The sequence below is a fragment of the Peromyscus eremicus genome, chromosome 20 (assembly GCF_949786415.1).
Source record: "Peromyscus eremicus chromosome 20, PerEre_H2_v1, whole genome shotgun sequence".
Taxonomy (NCBI): domain Eukaryota; kingdom Metazoa; phylum Chordata; class Mammalia; order Rodentia; family Cricetidae; genus Peromyscus; species Peromyscus eremicus.
In genome coordinates this window covers 29,870,025-29,894,906 of record NC_081436.1, presented here as the reverse complement: position 1 = coordinate 29,894,906, position 24,882 = coordinate 29,870,025, and the positions used below count along the sequence as shown (strand labels likewise).

Genomic DNA, 24,882 nt, shown 5'->3' with positions numbered 1-24,882 from the left:
TGGTCCAACCACACATCCCAGCTGTGTTTTTAAGAGATTGTCCTGGTATCAGCTGGCAAATTTGCAGGCCCTCTCTTGATGGCTGCAAGGAGAGCTGACTTCACAGCCTGTGGAATTACTGCATAGCCTCAGGGCTTATCTCACTCCCTCTTCCTTTTGAAGGACAGCCCAGGGGGCTCCCGCTTAGATCCACATAACCTTGATTTAAAATTCCCTCTACTGCCCAACTCTGTCCCAAGCACAGGCCTCCATCCAAGCATCCACACCTGATGTTCAAAGTGAACACTGAGCCTTAGTAAGGGGGGAAAAAAACAGGCCCTATTTCTAACTCTTCTAATTCCTGTCGCGGGAAGAATTGGCTTAGACCCACACAGACATTCCCCACTGGCTGTAGCTCCACAGAAGCCCTACAAATAAACAGTCAGTGGGCTCTCCATCCCATTTATAAATTGAACAACATTTTCTTCAGACCTTCTCGGCCAAGCCAGTGGTAGTGGCTTTTCATGCATAGGGAGTCTGGACCCCCATGGAGAAGGGGCAAGTTGTGGGGGCTCAGGCTTAGGGGCCTGACTTCCAGAGGAAGTGAGGCTGTGGCATCAGCCTCCTGCACTGCAGGGCAGTCCAAACACAGCCTAGCACACAGGCATGCAGCCACTATCTAGGTTCCGCAGCTCACCATCTGTCCTGCCCAGTAACAGTTTACAGAGTTCTCTACTGGCTAGCTGGCTCCCTCACTCCTGCACTTACTGTTACAAAAAGAACTCGCCCTGTCAAGCCCTGAACCAAGGTCTTATTTATCCTACTTCCTTGGTATCCAAGGAAGGGGCTCTGAGGATTTTATTCCCTAGATGAGGAAGTTGAAGCCCAGAGATGGGCTGCCCATGCCAGGTGCTTCCGGGATGCCTGGCCAGTCAAGATGCTGCCCCAGTCCAGGCCTGGAAATCAGAATGGGGGTGAGGGACCAGCCTGCTTTGTTCAGTGCCAGACTCCAGAATCATGCCTGTCTCATGGTGGGTACTCAGTGAGGGAGATCATGTGGGGCATACTGTAGGTATTTGGGTGTCTGCAGAGAAACAGCAGAGACAGAAGGTAGTGAGCCTGGGCCTGCCTGGTCCAATGTCCTGCTAGGGGGATTGAGGTGTCCTATAGCCTCAGACAAATCAACCTCTGAAGAGGTCTCAGATAAGCAGAGTACCTTAGTAGATATGATGCAACCGGACACACAGAGCCTGTAATGTGTACACCTGCGGCAAAGGGACCGAACTGATGCCTATGGCAAAGGCAGGGCCTGGGAGGGTGTTGAACTTGTGATCAATACCTACTGCCAAGGGGGCAGAGGGGTTGATCTGCTTACTTAAGTGGGGGCAATCTAGAATTATCCAGCTGTGCTTAGAGTGGTCAGCAGGGTCCTTACAAGTGAAAGAGACATCTTACAAAAGGTTCAGGGCAGGTTCTGAATGAAAAAAATAAATAAATAAAAAGGAAAGGAAAGGACATGACCTCTCCTAGGTATAGTGGAGGAGAACATTTATTAGAGATATGTGGGAGAGCATAGCCAGAGGCAGGGGCATGTGGGAGAGTCCTGAGTGGACATGACCAGACAGAGCTGGGTCATGTTGGGACAGGTCGAAGGGAAGGGGACAGAGGGGACCCAGGTGTAGCAGCCAAGAGGGACAAGGTACAAGAGGGGAGGTTAACCGAAATGGCTGGATTATACAGTGAAGAGCAGTCCAACCCCCTGGGCTGGAGAATTCAGGGTAGGGAGCAGGGTATGCAAGCCAAGAGGACCCTGTTACAGACAGGGACTGAGGGGTGCTGGGAGAACCTGAAGGCCAGGCCCACTCTGATATGTTAAATAGGCACCTCAGCAATTTGTCCCAGGGTTTGACACTTAACAGGTTCCACTCAAGGAAATCTCAACTTGAGAAAGAAGAAGGCTGAAGTCACCACCAGAGAGCAAGGCCCCACCACACACAGTGGGGCCCCAAGATGGGAGGAGCCATGAACCAATGGGTGTGAGAGAGACTCCCCACAAGAAATCCTGCACCCCGAGTACCACCACTCTACTGCTACCTTAACTTTGGCAAGTGAGGGCCACTTCTGACTGTAGCCTTTGGTATTAGCCCCCATCTGGTAGGAATTCAGCATGGTCATAGGTCTTGGTATACCACATGGTCTCTTACTCATCCTGGCGAAAGGCAGGTCTGGCACTACATGCCCACCGGTCCCACTCCCTCTGCAGACATTAGCCCACTGTTCCTCTATGCTACAAGGTAGGGTTGGGCTTCCCACATGGATAGCTTCCCAAAGAGACCTGCCCCCAGCCCACCCTCTGCAGGTTCAGGGCCCCTTCTATATAAGAAACCTCATACCGAAACAGCATGGACTAAAAGAGATCCTTGGCCAACCTTCTGCTCATATGCAAAATATGACAACTGTTGTTGCATCTGGATGTCGTGGCCTTACACAAGACCATGTTGCGAGTCTCCCTGCGGAGCGCTGGGCAGAGAGGGATGGCCCAACCTGGCTAAGCCCCCCCATCTCCTCTCCACCTAAAATAATTGGGCTTTAAACATGTCATGAGATGAGAGAGAACGATGGAGCATTTCCGTCCCATCAAGACACTCCTTCATTGTTCTTTCTGTGAAAAATGGAGGGGCCATTAATTTTCCAGAAAGGCAAGACATGAAAAAAAAAATTACATCTCCAAACCAGGAGGACGGATTGCGTGCTGCAGATCCCTGTGAGGGGAGTTGGGGAGGGCTGCTCTGAGGCCTGGCCATTGCATTTGCGCACTAAGCACAAACTCCACAGTTCACACTTGAAGTTAAGGAAGCGGGAAGAAGGGCGGGGAGTGCTGTGCCCTCAGGCTTCAGGCTTGACTGCAAATTAGAAGTTTTCTGAACGATGGTCTGCAGAGAAGAACTTATCCTTAACCTTGCACAAGGCTCGGCTTCCTCGCTCACCCAGAGGAAGGCTTTCCCCCGCTTTTTCAGAGCCGTCATCCGGGTTACAGAGATGCTCAGATCTCTGGGTTGCTATGGAGGCTGCTGGCCAGGTGTGATGGGTAAGCCCCAGGTACTCACTGCCACCATTCTGCTTCCTATTGCCAGGGCCCAGCACATCCCCAGTCCTGGCGCACTTCCTGGTACCCGTCTACCTGTCAGCTGGACTCCTTACATTTTCTTTCTGGTCCACTGTACCATGGGCACATTTGCTTTGATCAGCATTAAGCTTCTCTAGCTAAGATAGTTGAGAAGGACGGTGCTTTGGAATAAGAGGCTCTCCGTGTACTGGTCCCATGGCCTGGCAGGTTATGTCTCATTTCCTCCCTGGGTGGTAGGGCTGAAGAAGGATACAGGGGACCTGCGGACCAGAACTAGCCCAAGGAGGTATTGAACAGAGATGCACCTTTCTGTTTGCTCCATCAAAGCTTGCAAATGCATATGAGTGGCAGACTTCCCGGTGGCCATAGTGGGTGGTATTAATAAAGCCCATACCTCCCAGCTGTTGCTGAAGTTCAGCGTAGCACACTGACTGCATTTGGGCCAATAAAACACAAGGTAAGTATGGGTGCACAGGGCCCAGGAAGCTGGTATGAAATGGCCTCTTCTCTGTTTCCTGATGACACCTGGTGCACATAGTGTCTCAGACTCCAAGAGGTATGCACGGCCAAGGGACAGGATCTGAACAAGTCCGGCACCCAGCACTGGGCAGGTCAGACCACCCTTGGCCTATGCACTTTACTGAGGCCACTATTATTTTGAGGTCTCAGCTACTCCTAGCCAAACCGACCTCGAATAAACAAGGTGTGGCCTTTTGTTCCCACAGCTGCCCTGTGGCGGGGGGGGGGGGGGGCATGGGTGAGGGACTGCAAAGAAAGGAGGGGGGCCAGGGAGTTAGCGGTGAGACAGAGGCCAAGGGGCAGCAGAGGCTACCAGGAAGTAGCTGAGGGAGGGGGCTTGAACTTCATGAGGACGGTGAAGGAGTGCTCAGAAAAGCTGGGGCTCGGGAAGTCTGCAGCTACGGAGAGGCAGCCAGGCTCCACGGGAAGCAGCAGGCTGTTGAGCGTCCTGAAGAACTGATAGCTGGGCTGGCCCGGGCGCAGGCTCCCTGCAGAAGTCAAGATCACGATGGATCGATCCTAAATTGAACTGAGCTCTCAGTTCTGCCTCCCTGAGGGCAGCAGCCTGGGAGGGGGGTGGCAGCCAAGAGAATACGCTATCTGCTCTCCTACCTGCCCAGCCCCAGGCTCCAGCTGGCCCACGACAGTCTACAGAACTCACTAAACAGGACCTAGTGGGGTGGGATGAATGCACTGAACACCAGACGAATATGGTGAATTATTTGGGGGGGGGGGGGGCGGGTAAATAAATGAAGATAGGTATTTGCAAACTATTTAGAAAACACCTGTTTTGACTGTCTCTGAAAGAAAATGGAAGTGCTTTGCTAAACTTGCTCTAGTCTGTGTCAACAAACACTATTCTAGCCATATCAGAAGCTGCCCGGTGCTCACAAATGTGACAGTGGACCACAGCAAGGAATGGTCGCGCAGGCGAGCACCAAACTTGCATCCCAGGAAGCACCTCTCCATTTCCTTCAGCCTTTGCCGCTGCCGCATGCTGTGCTCACTGGCCACTGCACTGCCACTGGTGAGCCAGATTAAGCAGCCTGGGGCAGGAGTCCAGTGATCTGGGTGGTCTGTCTAATCAATGTCACTTCAGATCAATAGTTCTCTTTATCACCCAAAGTCATTAGCAAGCTCGGGACGCTGTGCGGTCAATCAGAACACGCCTTCCTTTGGTCACTTGTTCAGTGATGCTTATCACAAGGCAGCTGTGTGCCAGGATCTGGATGTGTGGCTTCTAGCCCCATGGGGTCCCAAAGCACTGGAAGAATGGGGAGGGATGGAGGGAGGGTGCAAGTCCGGGAATTGGTAGGACACAGGACTTCCAGAACGAAGTGTTGGAGCAAGAAAACTGAACACTGGCCTGCCATACACAAAATGGGGAAATGAACTGAAGTTCCTGAGATGGTAATACCACATGTCCCCAAAACAAGGGTCATGAGCTGACAGTGAATGGGAGAGATACATGTACACCCGCACACTCTGGGTAAGGGATGGAGGCCTTTTGTCAACTTAGCTAGAGTGAAGTTCATGTGCAAACACACTTGGACTCCTGGAAGGAGCAAATCCGGCCCTCTATGCTAACAAGATGGGAAGAACGAGCCAACCCTGCCTCAGGCTCAAAGGGAAGACTGTGCATCTACCTCCCTGGAGTGGTTGGAGATGGCAAGAGACAGGTGTGTGCCCTGTACCAGTGAGCAGGACTCTCGGATCCTGGGAACCTGGACTTGGGTCTGGTGAATGGTTCCTGGTCACTTACCCAGGCCATTTGTTGGGGTACTGTTATCCCTTTCAGATGATACTCATTCTCGCTGGGCGGTGGTGGCTCACGCCTTTAATCCCAGCACTCGGGAAGCAGAGCCAGGTGGATTTCTGTGAGTTCGAGGCCAGCCTGGGCTACCAAGTGAGTTCCAGGAGAGGCGCAAAGCTACACAGAGAAACCCTGTCTCGAAAAACCAAAAAAAAAAAAAAAAAAAAAAAAAAAAAGATACTCATTCTGAATGGCTGTCTTGGAAAATGTTGGGATAGCAAGGAAGTACAGAGGAGCAGGAGATAAGTAATGTAGCAGGTGATGGTTTATGGCCCAACAGCTGAGCCTGCAGGGCCCAAGACAACCTGCAGTTATATGGCTAGCTGGTGACCTTGCAGGTCTATGCATGCTCATCCATGGTGACCGCTGCATTGTTCACTCCTCTGCAAGCTTCCAAGAACCCTACAAAGAAAGTATTATTTGCTGTCCCCCAACGCTGAAGTACATATTGCTTCTTCAATGATTACAGAAGATCAATGAAACCTATGTATGCAGGAGAGAGCTTTTCTAGACACACACACACACACACACACACACACACACACACACACACACACACACACTGTAAAGGAGCTAATGGTGGCCATAAACAACCCAGGAGACCATCCATCATTCTGTAATATGAACCAGGGTAGGCTGTCAGGAATATGCACAGATCTATGGTTGTATATACATATATATGCCAAAAAAAAATCTGTGTGCACAGAGCTCAAGTTGTATCATTTTTCTATATATAGCATACAAATGTATAGACACTGCTCTCCACATAAATATGCATATATATATTTACTTCCCAGACCCTGAAATAGAAACCTCTATACTTAGATGAATTACGGTACTTAAAAGAAACTCTGGAGCTGTGTACTGCAGGCTCCAGTCTGAGAGCATTGTGTTTCCTCTCTGTTTCACTTTGGCAGCTTCCCCTGGCGGCTTGTTGGCTTCTCTGATGCTGGGTGATGTCACTTCACAAGCCAAAGCCCCACTGCGGGTTTACTGTCTAGACAGGCTGTGCGGCAAATGCAGAGGCGGATTTGTTTGGCACATGGTGTCCTACAGATGTCAGAAGTTGAGTGAAATTGTCCCGGAGGCTTCTGCTTGGTCAGTTCACAATATGCAACATGGGCAACCTGAGGCCTCTTGTTTCAGAGAATCACAGTAGCTGGCACCCGCAGCCTAAGTCACATGATGGTGCTAGCTGTCCTCTTGGACCCTGGATCATGCAGCTCTTCTCTGGGGAGTGTTGCTGTGTCCTGAGCTGTACAGCAGGTGTACATGCTGCTCTCCTCTGCTTCAGGGCTGCATTGTGTTCCCTATCTAGCAACAGGAATTTCTGAGATGTCAGAGGATACAGAGTAGTAACTGTTTGCCACACATGGGTGATGTTTACAACTGTCTGGTGGGTCAAGCATGTGTTCCCAGCATGTGCATATTCGATAAGTATCATCAAAGTGATACCATGAGGATGAACATTTCTGGAGCTAAGCTCCATGCTCTGTGGCCTCTGGTTTTGATGACTTTCACAGTCTCAGAGGCCGAACTAACAGGCTCCTTCCAGAGAGTGAAACAGGCCAGGGGGTGAGGTAGCTTTTCCGGGTCATCCTGTTGAGACATATCTCAGCCATCTGCTGTTCCAGCTTGCTTTGCTCTGGCTTGGCAGCAATGTCCACTATCCTGGAGGTTCTGGGACCTTGTCCAGGAGTTGGCCTGAATGCTCTCATTTTCATGGTCCTCCCAGGACCTTTCTGCTCTTTCCTGGTAGTCAAACCAGATCCCAGTGACACCTGAGGCCCTTCCCTGACCTCTTCAGAGACAAGACCGTCACCCACATGCTCTGGCACCTGCTTTCTCATCAGCTATACAGTACAAATGAGGATGGAGGACTGAGAATATGATGTGAGTGGGGCGGATACTAGAATTGCTGAGGCTGCTGCCAGCAGGGATGTTCAGCTGGTGACTCACAGGCTCTATATGGCTAAGGACAGCTGTGATAGTAGTCTAACAAAATCATAAACTTACTTACCATGTTATAAGGGTTTCCTTTATTTAATTGTGATTTTTTTCTCTAATTCCATCTCATGGTTCATGAGAACTTTGGAGATGACAACATTGTGTTGAGATTCCCAAAGATGGACATGACTGGTATTGAGTGCCCATCACAGTGAGGATTACTATCGATGATGATGGTTGACTATGGTGTTGGGGATTGAACCCAGAGCCTCACACATGCTAGGAAAGCACTCTGTCCTCTCCCATGCATGACCTTAGTCAATGCTCAGTTCTACAGTGGCCAGCTCGGCTACTCAGCAGCTAAGCCAGTCACCACTAGGGCCCCATACTCCTGACCAGTGTTGGGACTCTTCCTACTTAGTCCCAAACCCAGTGCCCCTCAGGTAGACAGGGGCTCCCAGTGACTATTCTGTTTTGCAGTTCCAGATCACCTGTTTCCTAGAAGAAATTGAGACACCCATAACAACATTTTAGTCACAAGTCACTGTCACCAAGAGAAAGAGTAATACTCGAAAGTACATGCCAAAGCATCACTAAAGTCTGCATTATATAATTTTAGGAAGATTTTTTGCTATGTCAGTGAATTGCCCAACCAAATCATTCACCCATACTCAAGGACAAGCTGCATCTACACCTTCACCAGCCACCCACACATCTATTCTTTCTGTTCCGCTTACCTAACCCTTCATCTATCCACTCAATTGTGTATCAGTCCATCCAGCCATCCAGCTATAGGCTCTACCTTCCCACCCAACATTTTATGAAGGGTTTATCACATATCAACAGCCATCCCACAAAACTGAGTTTGAAAGAGATCATGTTTGGGGACAATTTACAGCTCTCCACACACAGGCCTCCATGAGGAACTTCTAGGAGAAGTGATGATGGAGAAAATGCCCATTCTTGGCTCTGGCCAGCTGATGGTGTCCTGGACACTTGGCTGGTGCCTATCCAGAGCCTGACTTCTTGGACAGTACAGAAACCTGTGCAGGAATGTGACAAGCTCTGAAGAGAGACAGGAACAAAGTCCCATGTGAGCAGAAGCATTGTGCCATGGCCAGGGAATCCCACACAGCATCTGAACTTGACCTGACTCAAACCTAAGCAAGCATGGTTCTCCTTTCACATGCCCACCCTGTCTTCAGCAGGAACTCGGGAGCTCGGGGTGCCCTGAGATGCTGCTGACCCCTCCTCCGTCTTCCCTTCAGACACCATGTAAGGGTGACACATGAGTGGCAAATTTCCTGGAAAATATTGTGTCCTAGGAGGCAGGACTCTGGTCCAGCTGTGCACAGCTATTGGACCTGCAGAGAAAGCCTAGGCAGAGGGATGCTACAGCTACACGGATGCAGCCTGGAAAGGTTGGGGAGTACCAGGCAACTAAAAAGGAACGCTTGGTGAGGAAATGGATCAGGAAGAAAAAGGACTTCCTGTGGACTTGGTTGGAAATGTTTACACTTGATGAGCTTTGGCACATATGTGGTGGTTCACAGAATGACTTCATTGTTAACTGAGCTGGCGCCCAAAAGAGCTTGAGAGTCATTAGGCTACAAGCGGCACAGTTGCCTAGAGGAAGCTGGCTGGCCTGGATCCAGGAACGGGGTGGTGGCTTTTAGTTAAGAATCAGGCTATGCTTTCCTCAGATGTTCTTAGAGGGGTTCTGTAACAAAGAAGGTGCCTGGCGAGGTGCCAGGGAGACAAAGGCTGTCACTGAGGTGGAACCCCTGACCCCCACCATGCCAAGGTACTGGTGCTTCCCATCTTCCACTGTATGGCAAACTCCTTACAGAACGCCAAGCAAGCAGTGAATTCTTCATCGGCATCTGCCGTCTCCTTTGGCCCTGGTTCTGCACTTAGAAACTTGCTGCTCATGGGAAATTCCCACATGCATAAGATGAAGAACACAGTCCAGTTGATGGTTCTCACCTGGAGCCGAAGAGGCACTGATGGTGCTTGTGGGGATGACCTCCAATCTCGCAGACAGTCAACTGGAACACACACATTTACCCTCCGCTAAGGAGCGTGATCCATAGACAAAGGTGTCTGCCCCATCTGGGATGGGGGTAGTCAATCTCAGTTCCATAAAGTTCTCTCGTTATCTAGGGTTGGCTAGGAATTCCAAGGATAGGTATGAGGTTGTGATAAATGTCATGCAAACATAAGCTCATCATCCTTTGTGTTACAGGGTGATGGGCAGCTGGGATCCAGGGAGAGAAAGCTGCACTCTGGGGTTTCTCCTGGGTGAACAGAGCAAATTATTTCCTCTTCTGAGCTGTTGAGTGAGCTGCCAACCGGGCCACACAGGGTACTTCTTGGTTCAAAACTGGTCTCTGCAAATGATTCTGAGTCTGGGCTTCCTTGGGTAGAAGTGGACACTTGCAAGTTACATGAAAACTAGGTGTCTGACCATTCCCATCTGTTGGCACAGGTAAGTTCTGTGTTGAGTTCTAGGAAGGCTCTTGCACCAAGGCCATCCCTGCCCCAGTTTTTCCTTACTTGGCACTCACTATGAGGTGCCTGTGGCAGGGGTAGAGGTCTATATATCAACTGGGCTCCTGGGTACCAGGACAACCAGTATTTCACCTGTAGCAGGGTCCTCATGAGATGGCAAGTGGGTCATGAGATGGGCCGCAGCTTGTTGTCACTCAGAAGCACTTTCTAAATCCCTTCTTTTCTTAGAAGGAGTGAAAAAAGTACACCGATGTACTTGTGACCCCTCTCTCGGTCATGACTCAGTAGCTCCCACATCCATCTGCTTTGCTGAGAAGAGAAACCAAAAGAAAGGGGGCAGCCTGGCCCCTCCTGGGTCAGCAGCAGAGGGCACAGAGCAGGCACTCAGGAAATGCTTTCTGGACCCATGAACAAGTGAAGAATAAATAAACAGAAAGGCAATAACTGGGGTTCCAACCCCTCAAGGCACCTCAAAAGCAAAGCTCTAAACCCTGAAAGTACTGTGACCATCATCTTCTAAGCCAGCGACGGTCAGGAGCCTGTGAGAGTGGGGCCTGTATTGTGGGGGGAGGAGGTGCATGGCACCACCTGGCATGCTGAGGACTGAAGGAGGAATGGGCAGAAGCCTCCCTATAGGTGGGAGCCTGAGGACCACAGTAGGTCACAGTACAAAGGACACAAAGGACTGTTACTCTGGCCTGGGGGATTTTTAATTTCCATTTGTGAATAAACAAACAAATGTCATATTTGATGCTGTTTATATTACATGCATGCAATGATCACATGTTCATGTGTGCACACCTGTTTAACTGTCTGCACCTATAATGTATAAAGGATGTGGCAGTTTGTGGGGATGATTGGAGGTCAGGCAGGGAGTGGGCTCACTGCCAGAGCTGGCCAAATGCAGCAAGGAAGCCAGGACAGTGGGAGCATCTGACCATGCTTTGCATGGGAGCACAGTTTAGGAAGAAACTCATCCTTTTCCAACAGGTTGCCAGGCCCAGGGAAGGATTCATGAGGGTTCCTGGGCACCGGAACCTCTGCAAAGCCGAGTACTGCCAACACTTCAGAGCACTCTCCTCTTCCCATGTGATTTGGGAACATCAGGAACTGCAGTCCTCTCCCTGAGTCAGACTGCGGGGTTGGCTTCACGCCAGGCTTCCGCTCACAGACATCACCCTAACAATATCTTGGTGGGGGTGGGGAGACTAGGAGATGCACCCTGCCAGGGTGCCAGGCCCGACAGGCACACTCTGCCCTAGCCCACAGGGGAACTTGAGTGCTGCCTAACCTCTCCATGTCCTTATATATTCCCTGGGACAACCCAGGTAATACTGGAGTCCTCTGCACAGGGCCTATGCAAAGCACTCCTCAGCAAAAGGGGGGCAATTCAAGGCCCCTACAAGGGACCTGGATCCCCTCGCTCCTTGGTGTGTATTTCTGGGGGGCACTGCAAGACCCCTGAGCCTCAGTAGGAGGCCAAAGATAGCAGCAGTCATAGTGGCTACTCTATAAGGAGTGTTCAACATTATGCTCATGTGGGGTATGGCACCACTGTCTGTCTGTCTGTCTGTCTCTCTCTCTCTCTCTCTCATACACACATACACACACACACACACACACACACACACACACACACACACACACCTGTTAGCTCTCCTCTCCTTTCCTGTTCAGGTCTCATATACTTGTTGACAGTCACTTCTAGCTGGGTCTAAGCCAGTGGCAGTGACAGAGTCTCCAAAGAACTCAGCAAAGAGAATGTCAAGTGGACACAGGAGCTAGCATTGAACTTCCCAGAGCCCACATGGGATGGCTGCTGGCTTGCAGACACCCAGAGAACTCACCCCTGCCTGGCTATCCACCTTCTCTACTTGAAACAAGGTCTGGTGGGGTGGCAGCCTTTGGTCCTTCTGTAGTGTGATCAATGGTCTTCATTTACAATTGTCACGTAGCTCCGGGAGCAGGCACATCTATCATGACCCAATCACTGTTCCTGTCTAGGAGGGAGAGAACCTCCATCACAAATACCCACAGGAGACAACCAGGCCTACCCTGGAGCAAAAAGGCAGGCCAGGATCCAAGACGATTCAAAAATAGAACAGGCCCAGAGAACCTTAAACTGATGGAAGTAAAACAGAGAGAGGCAAGACACTCTCTCAGTATTAGGTGAGCACCTGGGCTCACCAGGTCTGCTGTTTGAGACCCTGGCAGCTCCCACACAGCCCTGGGGTAGCACGGGGCCACTTGCTGAACCCTAGGGCCACTTCCTGTGTCTGAATCTCACAGTCTACATCTTGCAAGTGACACGGACATCAGCTGCATGTTGGGGGCCATGTTACACTCCAAGACAGTAAGATGTGTACGGATGCGTGAGGCAGCTCGTCTGAGAACCACACTGCTCAGAAATAGGCCTGGGACTCTACTCCCGACCAAAAGAGAATCCTTCAGAGGCAGGGGCTTGAAACCCTTGGGATGATGACTGTAAGCTGAGTCTTGGTAGCCAAGTTAGCCCATCGCCCTCCCTCTGAGAACCACTGACGTCAGTGGTGGCTCAGCAAGCATGTGCCTCCTCTCTGGACACCCTAGCTACACCTGAACAGCTCAGAGCCAACCTATTATAGGCCCCATTGCCAGGATCACTCTGCCTGGTCCCAGGTCAACAGCAAAACACCCAGCTTTCCACGGGCAAGTGAAGTCCTGGGTCTCCCATCTCAAGAACAGCCATAGCTAGAACGGCCTCCGTGCACATGGACAGGCTTGTTGTTGGTGCTCATTGCTGCCCACATCGAAGCCTGCCCCCTGCCAGAAAACACCTGGTGGCAGGCAGACAGACAGTGGAGAGAAAGAACGTACGGGAAGAAGGGTGAGGGCAGGTAGAATATTCCAGTAGTTTCGGTTGGATATCCACCCCCTTGCTCCTGAGCCCCAAGGGTTTCTCTCCCTCTCGGGTGCTGTCTGTATCTGACTCTCCTCAGCAAGGGGCAGAGAAAGAACTGGGCTCTCCCTCTTCTCTGCTCCCACGGCGTAGAACGATATGACAGAGGGGAGGGCTGGACACTCTGGCACCCGGGACAGAAGCAGGTGCAGAGTGGGCAGCTGTCCTGGAATTGGAAAGGACCAGTGGAGCAGCTTCTCTGACAGAAGAAAGATGAGAGCAGAGTGGGGGAAGAGTGGGGTCTGCCCTGACGTGCTGGCCCAGTCATGAGGAGCTGGTCACACTTGTGACCCCCACCTGCCATGAAGAAATGCTGGCCTCTGCACATCTAAAGTGGGTTTTTTTGTTTGTTTTGTTTTGTTGTTTGAGGTTGGAGACAACGAGGATTCTCTGTGATCCAGAGTGCTATCCTGGGGAGCACAGTCACCAGCAGTCACCTTCTCCAACTGTCCCTTAACATGCCCCTCTGTCCTCCACTGTAGCCTCAGCTCACTGCCTTGACCTGGAACCTTCTCTCTCTTCCCACAGGTGGGATGCCATCCACTTTCAGTCCACCTGTGAATTCTACCTCAGACCCAGGAAAAAGGCCTGTCGTCCATGGCCACCAGCAGTCAACCAAGCTGACATACTTCAAGTCTGTCCAGGCTGGCCTGCCACAAGTCAGAAAGAGCATTTGACTTGCCTAATTTGCCTGTGTCTGAGTCTGGAGGTCCCTCGTGATGGTACCCTGTGCTGGAACCTGATCCTCAGGCTCCCCTGTGAAAGTCCACCCCATCCCTTGCAGAAAAAGCAATCTTAGCCATTCACTGTCCCAGAGACCTTCAGGGACAGTGGACTGAAATGGTGCTTCTACTGTGTGGGCAAAGCTGGCTCTGAGAAAGTGAAACAGACACCACCACTGGATCCCCAGGAGCCTCTGACCCAAGCTTAACAACACAACTCTCTCTGAGTATAACATCCTCCAGGTACCCAGTACCAAATATCGTAGTGGGGTTATGTCATTTCTTCTCAGTGGCATAAAGTAAGATCATGTCCATTTTACAGATTCAGAAACTGAGGCTTTTCAAGGTAAAGGTTACAGAACAAAGACAAGAGAAGCCAGAGCCACAGGTCTTCCTGGGCATCTACTGTGGCAGAAATGAGGGTGCTCTGCATGCTTGCCACCCCACCAGGATCTACACACTGGCCTGCTTGGGAAGGCATGGAAGCTCTTTTCAAGCTAAGGGGAATGTCTTCTGCTAAGCTGGCACCACTAGACACCTGCTTAGATGTTTTTTTTTTTTTTTCTAGCTGCTGCCTACACACTGCTGTCTAGTGATGAAGTGCCAACCTTGGGCCCCAAGAGACAGACGTCGTCAGAACCTGCCTGGGAAAGGTCAGGGGCTAAGCCTTTGAAGTACCCTATCGGACTCAAGGTCTGGCTTCAAAGTAGCCAGGATGCTGGCCCTCCTTCAAGGACCAGATCTTCTAAGGGTTCCCCAGATGGGAAGGGGATGTTCCCCCAAGCAGTTCCAGGTACCTCAGCCCATGCTGGCACACAGCTGCTCTTTCTTATCAAGTTAAATATCAGAATTTGAAATGTCCTCACCAAACCTTTCTCCCTGCCCTGTTAAATATTCAAAGCACCAGAAGTAGATAAAGAGCATAAGGTACCATGAGGTCAAGAACTAACCCTGTCTGATGCTCCTGGCCTACTAGCACACGGGTGCAGGGATTCACTCTTCCTAGGTTTCTGCTCCAACTTCTAAGGCATGTGGACAAAGCAACATCCAGGCTGTTCCTCTGGGACATACTACCTAGTCCACACACATTAGGCACAAAGCGGCCTCCTGCCAATCCTCCAGCACATGCTTTGGGGTTACATACGTTCCCAAAAATCCCAGCAAAGGTGCACTTGACTCTTTTTCTCCAAAAGAAAGAGGACAGACTCTGTTGCATTTAATATGAAGTGGGGGAACTCCATAAAGGTCAGGGTCTCTCAGGTTCCTTTGGTCTCTCACCCTAAACAGCATCTGGCCTGCCCAGTCCCTGTCTCCCCCTGTGAAGAGCAGAACCAGCTTTGAGCAGTGGCAGGACTAGAGCCTCGAGTTCCCCTAATCCTACAGCAGGAAAGAGGGTACAGGACTATGGGGACCAGGGGGAGTGCTGCCCCTGTACTGTCAGCACTGAATGGGAACTCCCCCGACACCTGACGGGGGATGCTTCCTCTGCTAGGGATTTCTCTGTACCTGTTGCCTCATGCCAGGACCAAGCAGGAGTGAGCCCCTGAGTGGGGCAGAGGTGATGGTGAGTGAGGCCCTGCCAACCAAAGGACCCATGAGGGCTCCACTCTCTATCCATGCATCCCATCGGCAGGCACACTCTGAGCAGGTCCACTTCCTGTGTACCACTGGGGTGCCCACCAACACAGCAGGAACTGCCCTTCTGTGAAGTCTAGACACAGCTCCCATCAGGCCACTGCAGAGCCCCAATCTCTCCTACACAGGGCACCAAGGCTTGAGGATAAGCCCAGTTCCCTAAAAGATGCCTGTGAGGTCAAAGGCGTCACTTTCTATCAAAGGTACAAAGGAGCCTGAATCCCCAGGTCACCCTCTGGGTCTCAGGTCAAGACAGTCACTCAAAGCTGGGATCAGAGTCCAGGTCAGCTGCCTCCCGAGTCCACTGCAGGATGAGGGCAGTGGCGCCAGCTGTCACAAAGGAGTAGACACTTGTTCTGCTTGCTTCTCTGCTTCAACAAACACATGGCCTGATGACTCACCTGATGTCCCCAGTGAGGGCATGCCCACCCTGATGGCAGCTCTGGACAAGCTTCTTGCCTCCCTCCCTGCGGAAGCCATATCTTTGATACTTTATTGCAGAGTCATAAGGGAATAGCTTCAGGCTGTCAACAAGCCTGGCTAAGGTAGTTGGAAGGTATGGATTTGATCTCCCTGGTAGAAGAATTTGGGACAAGCCCCACAGCTGGCTGGACACGTCAGGGTCCCCATGGGTAACACTGATGGAAAATGTCATCCCAGCCAAGTTATCTGAAGGCTCTGGGCAGCCTTCAGGACAGGGACCATCTGGCACAGTCATCAAGGAAGATAACGTGGGCATCTTCCTCTAGTAAGTGGAGTGGGGAGATGGGAATTGAACCTGGGACTGTGCTCAGAGCACTTCCTCTATAGATGTCCAAGACATTCAGAAGAATTTACAGACAGGAGAGTCCATGGAAGCAGATTTGGCCCCGCAGTGAGTATACATGAACATGCAAGGCTTGGTCCCCATGCTCTCACTGACACCAGCCAGTGTGAGGGTAGCAGGGAAGAGCTTCACGAAGACAGTTAATGATGCACAGTTTAGGAACGGGGGGAGAGGGGAGGCAAAGCTGGCTGTGGAGCGGCTGTGTCTGCCTCCTTAGGATCCCACAACACTTCTATAAACCAGGGGGTACCTCGTGGACCACCTTATCCACTCGCATGTGTGGTGGAGTACCTCCCTGAACCTGACTATGGGGCAGCAGGAGTGGACATTGCCATTAAGGCCTAAGGGCTGGCAGAATGGTGAGTAGAGCCTGATCTGTCACAAGCCTAAAGAGGACGGCTATCTCTGACAGACGACGCAGTCCACTGGGTGTCAAAGCCACAGCGCCGAGGGGATAGCGTGGGGTCCACCCTGAGAGCAGGTGGGGGACACTAAGAGCAGCCCTGTGAGCCTGGGGGTTTGTGGCACAGATTGCAGCTTTCAGATTCATCCTCGGTGATGGGCTGACGCAGGCTCTGAGACCAGGAAGAGCCATTAGTCTCAGAGAGAAGCTGGAGACAAGCCAACCCGAAGAGATCCCCTGACAGCTGAGAGTTGAGAAAGCAGCGCCATCTTGGATATCGTGAGGGAAGGAGGGATGGGGCAGCTGTCACCTGCTAGGCAGCCAACTGCTGGCTCTCGTCACAATGTGATTGATTTTCTCCCTCACAGCTCCCAACTCCCCAGGCTCTGTGGGGTTCTCAACCGAGTCTAAACCACACAGGCTTCCCAGCAAGGCTACGTTTAATGCCCTCATTGCCAATGGTCAGTGGATTCGTGGCTCTCCTTGACAAGCTTCTTGACTAGACCTTCAGCACACCAGGCTGCTGCTGGCTTTGCTGTCCTTGCGTGACGCGTCCAAGAACAACAAGAGATTCCACTCTCTGGTACAGTGAGTCCAGCTGACCTGTGTCCAGACATCCCATCCAATTATTCTTATCTTTATCCATAGCCTATATTTTCCCCTCTGAGTCCTCTACTACAAGGGTTTCAAAAGGTTGTGAAATCCACAGAGATAAATTTTCGTGCAAGATGAAAATGCCAGGGTTTGTTCTTTCTTTTTTATCTTGTAAAGAAGTAATGGGAAAACTGGAGAAAGACTGAAATCTCGATCACTTATTTTTAGGGCATCATATATCTTGAGACTTGCTTTCTTATTTAAGGAACAGAACACACATAGGACAACACGACAGAGGCTGAAGTCCTGGGTTTGGTGCAGATGCTACCTCTGTGGCATGCTGGCTGGGAAACAGAAGAGTCCCAGGCTCCATTTCTGAAATGAGTGTGGCTACCCTGTTCAAGAGACCTGTAAGTAGGGGGACGCTAAGGAGCCAGTGTGGCCTACAGAAGGCAAGAAACATGACCTTGTTCTGGAGAATAAATATTGACCAATGGGAAGGGTCTTGCAACTGAATAAGCGAGCCATTTACTTACACATGACCTGCCCTCCCTGCTGTGGGCAAAGACACTTTACACTTTACCTGAGCTCTTTGCTTTGTGTGGATGTAAGGCAATGGGAGGCCTAAGAATGCCAGTATCCCTGGACGCTAAGAGAACACCAAAGGCTCAGGGTTGAGGACAGGGGCTCTGCCTGGCTCCGAGTCCTGTGAGACTCGGGAACTAAGAAAGCCACAGAGACCTAGATTTGATTTCTATCTGTGCTAATTGGCACCGATGCAGACCAGCAGTCTCAGTCCCTTGAGCTCACTGGGACTAGGTGGCAGCATGAGAAAACTCAATGAGGGGCAACCAGAAAAGCTATCATCACAATTAAGTCTGTCCCCACGGGATCTGACGGACAGCTTGAGGAGCCTGCTCTGCACGGACCAGCAGGGACAGCCCTATATGTTCTGGTCTGTGAAAACACAGCCTTTCACCCCCCCAAAAAGACTATAGCCTCGCTTGTTCACTCATTCATTCAATCAGTCATTCATTCAATCAGTCAGTCACACATGCATGCATTCATTCATAAATGAATACATCCTGAAGGCCGTTTCCACTCATTCAACAGCACATATGCTGTTCCCACCCTCTGCTGTAGGTTCATAGAATATAAGAGACACAGATAACAGTAAGAGCCAGTGGGTGGGAGCAGACTGGACAGAAGTAAGGGGGAAAAGAGGTATGTGACCAAGTCAGAAGGGCTGTGGTCCCCTCCGTCCTGCCACTCTCTGTGCAAAAATGTGCCCACGTGAGGTTCCTGAGCTAAAAGTGAGCAGGAAGGTAGGGTGGCCACAAGACCCAGTTTTCATGAAGCAGGGCTGGGAAACTGGGAATCACACCAGAGATCACAAAAGCTATAGAAGGGCCCAGAACTCTGGGGCCCCTGATTCTACATGATGCTAGCTAAATGCTGAGCACCTTTGTGGGGGAGGGGAACCATCCAGATGCAGAAGGCTTCGGAGCAACTTTCAGATGCTCTGCTCCCAGGGAGGCCTGGGAGTTCTGTTGGTGTTCGTGGGGTCCACGTGTCATCCCTGGTACACTGCTGCCTCCTTTTCAGCATGGGGACTGGGAATCCAGCTCCAGCTCTGCCTCTTTTTGCTGCTTCCAGAACCCTTTGTGGCGGCTTCTGGGCTATCATTCATCAGGACGTAATCGAACAATTAGGAGACCAACCTGGGTCCCCGATCCTCATCAGAAAGAAGATGTCTGCTAGGCAGGGATGGGTTCCCAGCACACAGGGAAGTACCTACTGCTACACAGCAATGGCCAGTAGGTTTTGATTGAAGGGCTCGATGAACCCGTCAGTCCAAGAATCAATTCCCCCCACATGACCTGAGGCAGAACCGGCAACCTCTGAGTCCATGTCTATTTGTCTAAAGGAATGGTAATGATGACCTTGGGGACTTGGGCAGGTCTTTAAAAATGCATGTGAAGAAGAGCTGGGACCCTGAACTGTGCTGTGCAAATGTGAGGGAGTCACTCACATCTTCTCTGAGGCCAGGCAGGGTGGTGTCCCTCACTGAAGTCCCTGGGGTCTGCTGCTACCTAAACTGGCGCTAACTATGCCTGCTCCTTGTTGCTGCCCTCAGGGAGGAACTTGGACCTCAGCACACAGGTGGGTCTGCATGGAGACTGAAGACAGACAGCTGGAAATGCCCACTTGGCAATGCAGTGCAGTCCTGATCTGTATTCACGGCAGGGCCCAGAGAGACTGCACAGACCAATCACTACTGCATCTCAGAAGACACAGAGCACTCTACAGAGAGACAAGAATCAGTGGAAGGAGGAGGTAGTGGGTGGCACAGCAGTGGGACATTCCAATCAGTGTGGCAAACAGCTTAGCCCATTAGTCACCACCACTGGGCATCTATGGAAAAGCCTAGACGACGCTCTTCAGAATAGACAGCCAGACAGCATACTGGTTCCTACAAGATGGGCACAGCCCTCCTTCTCCTCTTCCCCTCACAGAGGACCAGATTAGTGTGTATACACATACATACACACACACACACACACACCCAGAGAGAGAGAGAGAGAGAGAGAGAGAGAGAGAGAGAGAGAGAGAGAGAGAGAGATATTCAGGACACTCATGGATTCAGACAGAATGCATCTTGGAAGCACCAGCCTCATCTTGAATTCAGTGCCCTTTGTTAGTCTGGACCAGCCTGTGGCCTTGTTTTCCCTGTGTCTTGTCTTGCTGCAGATCCTCTGCAGATGGAGCACTGCAGTCCAGGTCCACAGCTAGCACACACCAGCATGAAGGCAAATAGTTAGGGGCATCTGCATTCCATTTCCCTCTCTCTATAGCCAAGATCAGAACAACAAGTCAGTGGCCCCCTGCTCAGAACTAGTCGGGAGGCCTCTCCCCTCTGGGATGAGAGCACTCCTCCCACATAGAGGAGTTGGTGCCTTTGGCATTACAGAATAGGAAACTGAGGCATAAGAACCTGGCCAACAGTGCAAGCCGTGTGTAAGCAGCAGAGCCAGGGAGAAAACCCACGTCTCCTGGCTCTGTGGTGACACCATGACTGCCCGCGCCTGCCACTGCAGTCACCAGCACAGACAGAGGTCCATAGCTTGGCTTTGCTCTCTGCCAAGACCCTCTAAAGCACCAGCAACTTCTGGAAATCCACGCTGAAGCTGTAACCCTCCAAAAAAGAAAAGACTCCAGGTAAAAACTGGGCCACATAACTTTTGCCGTGGTAAACATTTGGAGAGATCTCCATGTTCACCCACAGAACAAGTATTAAATTATCTTCTCTCCATTTGACGAATAGCTCAGCCTTTAACAATCTGTGTAAGGCTTGTTTATAATGTGGGGACTGTTTATGTTTTTGTCAAGCTTGAAAAAGGATATGAAAGTACAATGATGGTACAGTCATTTATACAAACAAGTTTAAAACCGGGGAATCACAAAATGACTTGGAAATGTACAAAACTGAAACAGGGGTTGTTTAGGGATAAGAGAGGATTCCTTTTTCTTTACCTAAACTTTCTCAATTTTTCTTTGGCTTTCTACTCTGAGAACAGAGAACTTTCACAAAGTAATACCGTCAAAAAAAAAAATCAAGAGTTGGGGATGAGGAGACCTTGTTAATTTGCTCCCTCCCAGCAGTTCAGAGCCAGGTGAGACATGGCAGAACCTGGCTGAGTCCTGTGCAGTTCCTGCCTACAAAGAGAGATTCGAGTGTCTGAAGTTACTGGAGCTCGCTACACAAAGTCCTCACTCCTTGTCAAGCAGCTGAGATACACACTTGGATACCAGCTACTGCAAAACAACAACCTATCTATTCCTTTCCAAGTGACCAAGGGAACCTTCACTAACAACTCTCATTGCTCAGGCCTGGAACAGCCTGAGTGGCCTTACCCAACCCTCAGCAAGCCATGTGGGCCTGGCTCTTAAGGGAGCTGTGACCTCAGTTCATCCTCTAAGGGGATACTTATAGTCTAAGGCATGAGAGCTGAGATCACGCCCAGGACGCTAGTTGCAGGTCTGAGCTAGTTGGCTCCATGAGATTCTCTGTACAGGTGACAGATACAGCTGGAGATAAATGGGTTAAAACTGAGATGAAGACCCTGTCCCACCTTGTGTTATTGGCAGCCTGAGAGGCAAACACAGGGCATGATATGACCAGCTGTGAGGGAGGCAGACAACAGTGGCTTTCTCTCCTATTCCGTCACATGGCCTGGCTCCTGGTGGTCTAAGCCCACTTGGGCTTTCCAAGATTGAAGATGAGTCAACTCTGCCAATGGCTTACACCCCTCTAAGACCAGGATCATCACCCCTCCATAATACTATCTGACCCCTCCCCTCACAAATGACCTCTCCAGGCTTCAGCTGATACACAGGTGGGTCTTAGCATTACTTCTGAAACCATATACTGTTCTAGATAAATGTCAGTACTCGTGGATCTGTCCACACGCCGGTGTACATGCAACATGTGCTCACAATGGCCAACCTAGACCTTTCTCAGCTTCTAAGCAGAACAGGACCAGCCTGTGACAGACTGACTATCTCCCCAACCCCCCCCCCGGGGTCCTGGCAGGGCTGATCACAACTCATAGGAGGCATTGAAGCAGGTAACGGCCCCTTCTCTTGAGTGTTCCTCTAGGGTACCATGGCATAGGAATGGAAGCCTTATTTCGATTTCATTGCTTGACTTATGGAATCTAGCTTAAGCCTTAGTAAAATGACAGACACAGCACACGGACTGCGTGGTTATGGAACCTACCTCTATTTCCAGCAGGCCTTACACAGGCACCAGGATTATGGCACACCATTCAAGCCACCTGAGCTGCCCAGCAACTTGGTTAGATGGTCCTATATATAAGTGGACAGGCTTTGGGGACACAGTCCCATTCCCCAGCCTCACAATGAGATGACAGCCACCTATTGAAACTGTCCTTGGGTTTCCAGTGTATTGCTTCTTGGACAATAGTTTTAACGATGGCACTCTGACCTTCCTGCCAGTTATGAAGAAAGTATCACATCCAATCTGCTAAATTTTCCCCTCAACCATGCAAAAGGCCTCCCAAAAAACCACCCCTAACCTCTCCATGGATGAGCACTGAAATATCGTGGCTCTGGGGCCAACCCTGAATCACTGATTGAGGGGAAACATGGCATGTGACTCCAATTAGCAAGCCCTCCTCTGACCCCTTGCTCACTCTTCCACTGCCTTCTAAGCACACTGTCTTCCTCGAGAATCTCCCATAGCATCCCTGGAAGGTGGTTGGTCCTACATAGAAGCCAGGAAAGGTGTAAGAGGGGGCAAGACAATTTACTGAGTAGAGAGGAAGAAGAAAGAGATAACAGATGGCCATTCATAGCTGATCCCATTAGACAGTCTGATCAAATCACTTCCAGATCACAAGAAGAATCTCACCACACCCAAAACACGGGTGTCTGCTGCAAGCTACCTTGGACAGGCATAAGCTTAGGTCAGCATCCAGGGCTGCAAAAGGAACACCAAGCCCTACCTAACAGGGCTGTGCTGAGGAATGATGGCCTCCCATGGGACGAGCACCAGACAGAGATAAGGAGTTCACCAAATATACTGTCCACACCCAGCATGGGAAGCTGTAAAGCTCTGTCCAGGAACATGGAGGAAGAGTAAGCAGGAAGATGTCTCATTCCCTCCTACCACCCCACATAACTAAGGGCTACAGACATTTCCAAACTCAACTGGCATTCGAGACGAGGGTGAGGTAAGATCTACCTGGTGCTGAGTTGCCTGCCTGCCCGCAAAGGCAGCACACGGTGAGGTGAACTCCTTTCTCTGTGGTTTCCTGAGGTGGTCATCAGGGTGCCCTCCTGCCCACCCACCCAGAAGCCAGAGGTAACATGGTACTCACCCCACTGCAGAGGCGCCAGCTGCAGGTGTTCCAGGACGAGCTGGTTCAGGAGGCCCTCAACGCTCGCCTCACCGCTGCGCTTCAGAGACGGGTAAGCCTCAGTCAAGGAAAACTTAGCTCCTGCTACACCCCAGAACTAGAGGAGTTAGAGGACATTCTAGACAGATACACCCCCCCCGCAGATGAGAACAGCCTTAAGTAGATAGGTCACCCCTCTGCTCAAGTAGTAGTCTACTCAATGGTGAAGGCCTCAGCTGAGGGTGGGAAAACAGAAGCACTGCGGGTTCCCCTTCCTTCATCTGCAAATCCATTCAAGTGAGGGACTATTACAGAAGGAAGAAAGAGCCACTGGGATAATCCTTTCCCAACAATGGTTCTTGCTGGGGGAAATAAAGCTAAATTTGAGGTTACTTTTCCTTAATAAAATATGCAGACTGCAGCTGACTGTTCAGGACAAGCAGGTGTTTCTCAACATATACTGGGTTCGTGCTGGTTTCCTGTTTGCAGTGTTATACATCTCGATGTAATTACGTATGTTATTGTGAACATGCTCTCTCTCAAGTGAGCTCACAATGGAGGAAGTCATAAAGTCTCTCAGCAAGCGTCAGTGGATGAAGAAATCACGGCTTAGAAATGTAGAAATGCAGACGGCAGGCCAAGGCCAAGAGCTGCTGGGAGGCCCCAGAGCAGCTCTCCACAGGTCTGCAAGCCTCTCGCCTCTCCCAGGAAATCAAAGTCACCATACCCAAGTGCAAAGCAAATGGGGAAAGTGAGTTCCTGACATTTGCTAACAGTTGGAAACAGAAGGAGAGTCCACTTCCTACTTCCTTCTGGCGAGTCCATTCTGTTTAACAAACACGCCCCTTGTCCCAAGGGAGACAGTCAGGCCACGGTGGCAGGGTGGCAGTTGGGACAGAGGTGCCAGGAAAGGGCTTGATGTTGAGCCCACCTGGCGAAGATGGAAATTACATGGGCCACGGCTGGGAACAGTGGCGTGGGGACATCTTGTGAGCAGAGAATCAAAGGGGCGGAGGCAGGGGCTTGAGTAAAAGGGACAGGGCCAGTAAGTGAAGGGGGCCCATGATCCTAGGTCTCAGGCCAGTACATCTCTGAAGCCAGCAGCCCCACCAGGCATTTAGGGAAAAGCTACGCAGACTATGGCTGCCTAGAAAGCGTGGCTGGGGCAGAATTGGCTGAGATGGTGCCAGACTGGCCCCCATGATGCCTAGGGAGCCTTGCCTACCCCTCAGCCTGACCGGTTACTCTAGACGTCTCGAGCTCCCCAGGACTGTATGCACTGACTCTCCCTGTGATGCTCTGTCTGTCATCCCCTTTCTGTCTCCTTCCTCATTTGATCCTTCCTTCATCTTCTCTTCAATCCCACTTCCTCTAGGAAATGTTTCCAAGCCATCTCTGTTCAGAAAGATCTCATGTGTCCTCTTCCAAGACACACTACATCTGGTGGCTTCACCAGCAGCTTGTGAGCCCCTAGGAGGCTCACAACAGTGCCAGGCTTCCACAGCTGCCCCATTAACAGTGTCTGACAGTGAATGAATGCCAGCAAGCAAGCACCCCAAGAAGACAGCCCGGCGCCATGTTTCACTCGGGGCAAAGCCCAGAGCCCTCTCCTGAGATTAGCCCAACTTTGAGTCTTTGAATTCTGCCGCTGCCTCTCATGAACTTTGAATTAAGAAAACAAAAACAAAACAAAAGAACGACAACAACAACAAAAAAAATGGCTTCATCATCTATAGCACGAGGACAAGAACACTTGTCCTGAGGAGGACATGGATGCACCAGTAGATGTTCCTGTTGTCTGTAGGGTCCCGTTTCTCTCCCCTCTGGGGAGTCCCTTCCTTGCCTTGTTTCAGTGAATGAGCCACTGCTTTGCTGTCTCTACCCCCTGAGGGATCCCCCCTCTTCCAGCACCATCTAGCAAAGGTTGTTTTTTTTTTTCCCCATACA

General features: G+C 50.8%; 1 protein-coding gene across 2 annotated transcripts in view; it reads right to left on the bottom strand.

Moving 5' to 3' along the window:
- Trappc9 (trafficking protein particle complex subunit 9) overlaps positions 1–24,882 on the bottom strand; it is a 482,662-nt gene that overhangs the window by 77,964 nt on the left and 379,816 nt on the right. For both annotated transcript variants that reach the window (XM_059246876.1, XM_059246877.1), the window contains one exon: positions 22,918–23,008. In XM_059246876.1, coding sequence (XP_059102859.1) covers positions 22,918–23,008 — 91 coding nt within the window. The remainder of the gene's footprint in view (positions 1–22,917; positions 23,009–24,882) is intronic.